Raw genomic sequence first — 9,829 nt, forward strand, 5'->3', positions numbered from 1 at the left:
TCTCATACTTTGGCTGTGTTGTCAGAAGGGCCCAGTCCCTGGAGAAGGATATCATGTTTGATAAAATGGAGGGTCAAAGAAAAAGAGGAAGACCCCCAATGAGATGGATTGGCACAGTGACAGCAGTGATGGGCTTAAATATAGCAACAATTATGGGATTGGCACAGGACTGAGCAGTGTTTCATTCTGTTGTGATAGAGTCACTATGAGTTGGTACCAACTTTATGGCCCCTAAGAACAACAACAATGACAACATGTCTGGTCTTGTCATAGGTAAACCACAAGGCATTTGTGAGTTTTACCTAAGTCTATAGGGGCAGGTGGTAGCAAAGATCAGTTGTTTCAGAGTTAGGTGTCATCAGTCAAATCCCAGGAGGAATGAGAGGAGCATGTTTCACATTTTATAAGTACTTGCTCAGCCTTGGGGGTTAGCAGAGTTCAGGAGTTGGTAGGGAGAAAAGCAGCCAGGCTACAGTTTGGTTAAGACAAAGCAGAGGGTAAAAATTGGGCAATGATGAACAGCTGGCCAGTGTCAAGCTCTCCAGACACTGGGAACACAGCCAAGGACTTAACCAGGGGGTCAGCGAATACTTTCCATAAATGGCCAGATATTTTAGGCATTGAGAGTCATATAGACTCTGTCATAGCCTTTGTGGTAGGAAAGCAACTCTGAACAATAACAAATGGACATGATTGTACTCCAACAAAATCAGGCAGTGAACAGATTGGGCCTATAGAATGCAGTTTGCTGACCGGGTGGGAAGGATAAAAGATGGACAAAGCAGATGAATATTTAACACCAATCTTGTTATTTATGTAGAAGAAACAGCACAAGTGCCAGAAGAGGATGTAACTGTGTGGCAGGAACGGAGCGTTGCCACCACCATGAGGCCCTGGCTTCTTTCCTTCTATGGCCTGTGCCTCTCATGCTCCAGTTCAAAACTATGGTGAGGGCTGTGCCATCTAGGTCTTATCAGAATCCCGCTGGTGAGAAGAAAGGCTGTTGCTGTCTTTCTATGGTGCTCAGCTTATGGCTGCCAGACAGGGGGTGATTGTAATGGGTGGCAGAACGTGGAGGCTCTATGCACCTCAACTTCAAAGAGGACAGATCTAATGTCCCCTGTCTGTATATTGGGCATCTGTGTCAGTTTTTAATATGAAGAAATTGTTCTATTTGTAAAATTCTGAAAGCCACAGCATCTCAGGAGCTCTTGTTTTGATGTATGGCCCCATAATGAAGCAAGCCTCTTGGCTGCCCCTCATCATGAGAATGTTTTGGGGTATGATATTAGCAAGACCCGCTTTTCATCATTTCCTTGTATCTTCTGTACATTGTGAATCCTGCAGCTAGGAGTGTCTTCTCATTTTGACCACTCAGAAACTTAAATGGCCAAAGTTGAGGTCTACCTCTGTTGGTCCATGCCTATGTGTGCTAGTTGATGTCTAGCTGTATTATTTAGAAGTCCATTCCTTCCCCATTTTAAATTTCCTCAATTATTTACATGTAGCTTTTCATATTTATACACTAATGTACTCTTTATTCAGTGGAATAAGCTGTATGAATAAGAAAGTACGAACAGCCCTTTGGAGTTTTCAGGATAATAATAATAAAAAACAAACATCAGGCATGAGTCACTTTACCTATCAATTAAATGGGAATTTACTAGCTGGTATGAATGCTGAGAAGGTAGACCCAGGGAACCATGAAACCACTCACCAACCTAGAGGAGGTCAGGGAGTGCTTCCCTGAGAAAGATGCATTTCAGCTGAGCCTAAAGGATGAAAGGAGGACAGCTGGCGGGAGAGCAGTATATACAAAGGCCCTGGACTTAGGCTTTATCCTTACATAAGGGTCTTGCCAAAACTTGCTTGTGCTATTTCCAGAGGTCATCAAAGAGTTTGCTTGCAAGATGGTGTTCAGAGAGTGGCCAGATAACCTAGCTAGTGTCCTCTGTGAACTTGCCAACCAGGGCCAGTTCCTGTGGTGAATAGAGGGGCTACTCCAAGCTTAGGGCAGCACCTTCCCTATAGATTGGCCTTCCCCATATCTAGACAGGGAGTTAGGATCCTGCCTGTGTCTATACCAAGTGGGCAGTTAACATTCACCCATTCTGTAAACATCTGTCCTAAAAATGCTCTCTGAGTCAGACTAAAACTATTGTTCAATGAACTATTAAACCCAAAGGAAGAGGGCCTCCTATACCTTGGTATTAACTGGGACCAGGAAAAACTATTGGTTTGTAGATAGCAACAAAGAAACACTTGTGAGTGTAAATTTATAATAATGATATTTTGTTGAGTCCACATCTGACCATAGGCCAGACCATTTGAATTGGGAAATGAGGTGTGAAGTCAGGGGAGACGTACACCTTCAATAACTGTGTAGAACTGTCCTGTGAACCCCCATGTCGTTATACAATCCCACAAACCCAGGATATTCAATGGCTTTGAGTTGGTGTCCTAGCAACCTAGTTGTTGTTGTTAAGTGCCATCGAGTCGCAACCTAGTATAGAACCTTATTACTTCATCTGTGGCTCAGGGGTAGGACATTGGCTCACTGGGGACCCATCTCAAACCTGTTGAATCAGAATCTGCATGTTAGCAAGACCCACAGAGATTCACATGAATATTAACTAATGTCTGAGAAGCATAGATATATCAAAGTTGGATATACCACAGGTTGGAATTCAAATTCAAGCTCCAGTAGTCAGGTGACTTAGAGGGTGCTCTCAAATTTTTGTGAACTCAATATTCTCATGTGTATACTGGGTTAATATAAATCCCTTTACAGGGTAGAAGACATGGAGTTAACGACCAATATACTTGGAAGTTAAGTATGAATTTGGGAATAACACAATAACACACAATTTAAATCCCAGCTTTTCCTCGCATGAGCAAGTTACTATATCAAGTCTCAGTTTCCCTCATCTGTAAATGGAAGCAGTAATAGTACCCACCTGAAAACGTTGTTGTGGAAATAGTTAATGCAAGTGTGTAAAGTGTCTGATATGTGATAAGAATGATATACGTAACTATGATAAAGATGCTGATACTTGTAAAATTCTTAGCATCACACTTGATTCCTAGCAGATGCCATTTAAAATACTGATTTCCTTCCCCCATAGCTACTATGCGATCTTTAATCAGATGCAATGTTGCCACATTGATTCCTGAGGTAAGAGCATACATTTGTGAGGCGGCTGTCCTACAGAATCCAAATCCAAATATAGATTTATTTTTTAACTTTGGATTTTAGATGAAAAATCTTATAAATATATAACATCAAGTACAATTTATATACAAATTTGGATGATTGTATTTGGATAATCAATATAATTAAGCTAAAAGACATGAAGATTACACTAAAAAATTTAAATGTATAGTCACCATATGGGATAGAAAAGTGTTTTTTAATAAAAACATTATTGATTGATTGATTGCCAAGAGAGTTGAATGTATTGTATTTTTGTTATTTATTCTGTATGCTAAGGGTATTTTTTTAAACTTTTTTGTGTGAAATGAATGAAGGTTAACAGACAAGACTGTCAGCTTCACATTGAACAAATTATATGCTTTGTTTCATGTCAATGATTATAATTCCCTCCCTGCAACAGCAGTTATCCTATTTTCTCCCCTTGGCTTCCTTTTTACATCTTATATTTTACAAATGAACAAAGTAAAAATATTTGATGTACACATGCAAAGCAAAAAGTATATATTCATTTAAATGTCCTAATGTTCCACAAGCCAGCCTTGTACATGCAGGCATACAGCCTTACTCAGTTCATGGGCCTAGAGCCCGCAGCTGCTCCCTCTCTCCACGCCAACACCTCTGCCACAGTCTCTGCTGTCACCACTTTTCTAGGTAGGATCTCACTCTCTACTCATACTCTTCCTTCTTGATGGTCTTGAGATCCTCTGTTCCTGAAATGAAAGATTAACTACTCCCTCCTTTTAGCTACACATCTTGTACAATCACAGTTGTGACAATAATAATTAATCTTGCAAAAAATTACTCACAATTGAATCCTAAAATCCAATTAGCATCATGAGATAGAAATTTTATATAACAGTTCACTTTTGAATATATCTTTACACATAAATGTAGCTTCCATTTCTCCCATTTCCAAATATCATTTTGTCTCAGGGAAACCAAAGGAACACCTCCAAGACACTAGAGCTCTTGGATGAACATGAGACTTGGGCATATTAAACTCTTGGTGTTATGTTCTATTAAGGTCCCAGCTATGGTGAGGCATGGTGAGGCCACAACCAAGCCTCAGGTATCTGCTATATTGAGTTTTAGGAATTATTTCTTTTAGATATAATTTACTATCATCTCTGCTTACAGATTATTGTAGAGTCCAACCTAGTCACAGTTTCACTGGGGTTACCACTGGGAGGGCAAATGTGAGGATTTGACATTCTTTAAGGTGACACTGGAATCACTTCCAAGAACAGACAGGTCTCTTGTTTCTGTCTCAAAATTTGAGGAAGACTGACAGCAAACAAACACAGACTTGGAGGAAAGCATTGTTCACAGCTTGTGGTAGTGGTACCAGGGCAGGGGGCCCTGGTGCTGACTTCCTCTTCCTCTGATACTGAACCACACAAACTTTCTGTGTGAGTTCACTTCACTCTGTGCTTTATCTGGACTCTTTCCAATGCTTCTTCAGCAAATTGTACCCTGTGAAGAACCAATGCCTCCCTTATCATGTTTTTTGGTTATTTGTCCTACTTTTCTCTTTCAGAGGACCGCTGCCAAGGTGACAAGTCAATGTTTTGTAGAATGGAAGTCTTGTCTCGATACTGCTCTATCCCAGGCTACAACAAGCTCTGCTGCAAGTCCTGTAACCTATACAACATCAGCAACATAGATAACAGGACAGAGCCACCACCTGGGAAAAACAATGACATTGAAGGGCTCATGCCCACCCTCCCAGTGCCCACAATAGTCATGGATGTTCAGCCTTCAGCAGATTCCTCCTTGGAAGTCCCACTCAATGCCTCCAGCACCAATGCCACTGAGGATCACCCAGAGACCAATGCTGTAGATGTACCCTACAAAATCCATGGTCTGGATGATGAAGTCCAGCCTCCCAACCTAATCCCTCGACGACCGAGCCCATATGAAAAGACCAGAAACCAACGAATCCAAAAGTTCATTGATGAGATGCGGAAGAAAGAGCTGCTCGGAAAGTTCTAATAAAATGGAAAGATAGCATCAATAGCATTTTTTTTTTTTCTTGCTTATACAGATATTCCATGTGATAGCAAATCCTGTCATGAAGATGAAGTCCAAATTCTTGATTCCAAAAGGTTTTGTGAAAGAGGGAGATGACATAAAAAATGTGTGAGTATGGGCCAGTTGGACTAGCACATGTGTTTTCCAACCATGGATGGTCTAAATCCTATGCTGCCAACCCAAGGAGGAGGGTTGTGGGTGTTGGCTGGAATGGAATATGGAGGTTCTGTAACATCTATTAATGAGTAATGTGATAACTAAGAGGTAAAACATTTGCCTCAAGTTTATTACCAGTGATTGAGAAATCTTCCTTTCCTTGATGGTAGTAATCCTTCTGAGACCCAGGATACTTCCTGCAAATCCCCAGACCAAGGAACAAGACCAATGGGGAGTCTTAAGAGAAACGATGGTTTCTTTAATAATTGAACAATTACTAAGAGGAGCAAAACAAAGTGGAGGTTGTGAATTTTAATACTTCAAGGGTCATGTAGGTGATAAGGATGAGTGTAGTGTCCAGTTGGGGGCTGTAAGCAACCTGAAAGCCATGGCCATCTAGAGCTAGTTTCAGCTCCTGCCATTGCTGTCATGTGTAGATAGCCTGCTTTTTCAGAAGGAGTCAAATGTCTAGATTTTCATGTGAAAACTCTCAAATTTTAAGGGTCATTTCAAAATATTTTAAAGGGGGTTCTTGTGGGCATCTGTGAGACTCTAGAACCACCAGATTAAAACCTTTGATTCAATGTTGGCTTGATACAGTTTTGCTAGCTAAGGACATAAGAAAATCCTTTAACCCTTTTGGTGCTTACATTGTACTACATAGGACTATCTCATTCAAATTTGAGCTGTATGGCAGTGAATTTTTTTTTTTTTTCAGGAAAGTAGTGAAAACCCTACAACCAAGGACACATAGATCTAAATGATGGGCCATGTTCTCTGCTTTAGAAGAGAACAACATGGGGCTCTCCCAGAGTCTCTCTCCCCATCTAACTCTGGTCTTAATTGCTTTCTCCCAGGCTCTAGTAGAAAGCCCTGGCACTCTCCTCTGGTTAGCCTGGCCTTGGATCCCAGCTTTCCCATAGAATCTGTAGTGGAAGGATGAAGGAGGCACACATTCTGCAGGGAAAGTCCCATGAATCTCTCAACCTAGAGGGGCCTGACCAGGGTTGCCAAGTCCAAAGGTTCTGATATCCTGGGTTTGGGGGACTGAGGTTGGCTCCTGAAAATCAGCCTTGCTTGTAAAGAATAACTTTTCTTTGTCTAGCTCTTTGAAAGTCTCCCTTTTCCAGTTCTACTCTATTTTCAACATTTGTTAAGTGCTATTGAGTTGATTCTGACTCATGATGACCCTGAATAGAGCTTCCAAGGAGTGGCTGGTGGGTTTGAACTGTTAACCTTGTGGTTAGCAATACAGTGCTAATCCTACAGCACCACACCAAGACTCCCTTTGGGGACTCCAAAGTTCCAGAACCCAGAAAGATTTAATCTCTGATGAGAGGCAAAGTGAGAGATGGGAGAGGTGGTCTGTCCTTTCTTTAATTTGCTCTTTCCAAAGTTTAACAACTTTGTTTCATCATAATGGTGCTTTGTGAGCAATATGTAACTTAGAAAGAAACAGGAGCAAAAAGGAGGGCGTATGGGAGAACGTGACTAATTTTTTACTCTTCACTATATCAGTGTTTTGTGAACATACAGTTTAAACTTCTCCAAATTATAAGACTCAGGGGACACATTAACTCCTCGCCTGTTGCAACTCTTAAGTTTTAGATGTCTAGGAACATTCTAGAAGCTTTATGTTTTCTCCAGTCATAGATCTTAGCAATTTTTCTTGTTGAATTCCCCATTATATGAATGAGTACACTAAGACTCAGGTAATAGCATAATGGTGAATTTGTACTGAGTTTTGCGGTGCTAAGTACATTTATTTGTCTGACTCTGCATATGTGTCTGGTGTGTCTGTGTAGTCTAAGGAACACAGTGAAACAGTTGGAAACAGTGAGAACTTCTGGGACTGACACTTAACTTTCAAACTGGTGAAGCTACTACAATGATAATGACCACACACACAGCCTCACTCCCACTGCTGCTAGCACTTTCCACACAAGCCCATACCACAGGAGTTTGCTGTCTCCTAAGAACGAAAGGCGCTCTGGTAGCGAAGTGGTTACGAATCGGGCTGCGAACCTTAAGGTCAGCAGTTCGAAACTACCAGCTGTTCCATGGGAGAAAGATGAGGCTTTCTACTCCCGTAAAGATTTACACCCTCGGAAACCCTGTACAGGGTCGCTATGGGTCGGAACCGACTCGATGGCACTTAACAACAAGAACGAAACTAGAGAAACACTTCAGGCTTTCTCTCACAATATCACTGTTTAGCACTTTTGCAATCCTTCCTGGATTAGAAAAGGGATTCCACTGCTTTCCTTATTTGCTGAACCCTTAGCAGCTGGTACCATTCACAAGCTCAAGGACTGAGCATTTTTTGCTTGGGTTTGTCCTAGAAGGTAGAGGGAGTTAAGGACCAACCTTATACCTACCTGTTACCATCTAGTCAGTCTTGAATGATAGTGACGTATAGCACAGAGTAAAACTACTCCATAGGGTTTCCAAAGCTATAGTAGTCATAATATTTAGAGAAGCAGACTCTTACCTTTCTCCCATGGAGTAGATGGTGGGTTCCAACCACTGATCTTTCAGTTACCAGTCAAGCACTTAAACACTGTTCTACTACCATGCCCTACCAGTACCTTCCCATGAGTCCCTATCCTCTACTGGAGGGAGAAAGATGCCTTGTGGGAACTGTAGGCTAGCTTGGCTTACACTGTCATTCTCAGTGCTTACACCAGACATCTAAGAGTTTACTAGAACTAGATGTTTCTCAGAAGTATCTGTCCAAGGTATGCAGAGTTCACCTGGCTCTGAGAAATTGTGCCAAATCTCTTTTGAAAATGGGAGCAGGTGTAGAGTAAGCTTCCAAAGCCAATTTCTGTGTCTTAGGTGCTTCTGGAGCCTGGAGGAAGCAGACTGGTATCATTTCTGACTCCCTGTTGAGACACAGAAATCCTCTTTTGTGTCTGTAGCACTGGGAAGTCAGCTGAGGTGACTGAGAACCACTTCTCAGTTTGTTGGGAGACTCCTGCTAGATCTTTGGGACTGGCTCTGATTTACCCCTTTTGGTAAACCCATGGAATTTATTGTAAAAGCCTTTCACTTGCATTTTAAGGTTTTATTTTTTGCATATAAATGGTGCTCAATAGTAAAATCTTTATCTGATGAAGTATTATGACTCTACTTACTCCTATATGACAGGTGCCTACCATACAGAATCACCACGGTGCTGAACTCAAACCACAACATTTTATTTTACTAACAACAACAATCAATCCATGTTTGATGTATATTAAAATTTGACTTCTTAGCCTTATAACTTATTAAAGTTAAAATATCTGTGTTTCGCAAATTATGTCTGTTGTGTTTGTTTGTTACCTTAACTACTCTTGCTCCCTATCCCAGGCTAACTTTGTGGGTTTGCCTTCAGATGGCCAAGAGGTTAGGGTGGGGAGCACCAGCACTGAACTGTGACTGCTCAAATCAGGTCTTTGTGGAAAGCAAAACCACCACCCTCGTGCTCCCCATGGAGTTTTCTCTCCCAACATGGACATGACTGAGCCAAGAACCCCCAACTAAACAGTTCAGTTCATGGAAGAGATAAAGACTCACCAGATACCTTCTCCTCCCTGAATACTATCCCTCATCTCTTAAAATTAGAGTTGCCAAGAGAAAAACAAAAACAACCAAAATTTAGTTAAATTTGAATTATTGAGAAATAATAAGTTTTTAGTATTAAAATAGATCATACTTAAACTTTAAAAAATTGTTGTTTCTCTGAAATTCAAATTTCACTGACAGTCCTATATTTTTATTTGCTAAATCTGGTAACCCTGCCTATAGCCAATATTCCTCTATTAAAGAAGAAGAGGTATTTAAAGGTATTGGTGGAACTGGGGATTGGAGGGCAGAGGGGAAGACTTCTGATATCCCTGGACAAGTAGGAGGCAGTCAGTTGTGTACACAATGCTAGAGAGGATATCAGATACCTTACTATTTAGAACGGAAGTTGGAGATGGCTTCAGAACACACAAGATTCCCTACCTTGTTTTGACTCAGTTTGCAGAATGCAGTTAGTCGTTTATAATGGGAACGAGGCACTTGGATAAGTGTGTGAGAGTATAATACGAGGATTAGGGAAAGGAAGTGGGGTTGGGTAATGAGAAACTGGCTAAGGGGAAATATTTGCAAAGGTAAAGCATAACTGGATAATCCAGTGAGGTTGATTTAGGAAAAAAAAAAAACTTCTGGGTAATCATGGGAGTGGTAAGGAAGACACAATCTGTTCTTTCTGAAGAATGTTGATAAATGGTTAAGAGAGATTGAATTATATAATTACAAAAGTATTGGCCCATGGAATCCTCTGGAAACAGTCATAGTGCAGCCACACTGGGGTAATAACCAATGGCTTATATCCATCCTATTGTTCATTATTAGCCATGGGAATATTTGTTCTTTTTATTAGTCGCCATTGAACTG

General features: G+C 40.9%; 1 protein-coding gene across 1 annotated transcript in view; it reads left to right on the forward strand.

The window, feature by feature from the left end:
• ADAMTS2 (ADAM metallopeptidase with thrombospondin type 1 motif, 2) overlaps positions 1-5,206 on the forward strand; it is a 363,960-nt gene extending 358,754 nt beyond the window's left edge. Inside the window, exon 22 of the mRNA XM_006874455.1 lies at positions 4,752-5,206. Within this exon, the coding sequence (XP_006874517.1) occupies positions 4,752-5,206 (455 nt within the window). The remainder of the gene's footprint in view (positions 1-4,751) is intronic.
• Positions 5,207-9,829: the final 4,623 nt, after the last annotated feature.

This window comes from Chrysochloris asiatica, unplaced genomic scaffold, assembly GCF_000296735.1.
Source record: "Chrysochloris asiatica unplaced genomic scaffold, ChrAsi1.0 scaffold00279, whole genome shotgun sequence".
Lineage (NCBI taxonomy): Eukaryota > Metazoa > Chordata > Mammalia > Afrosoricida > Chrysochloridae > Chrysochloris > Chrysochloris asiatica.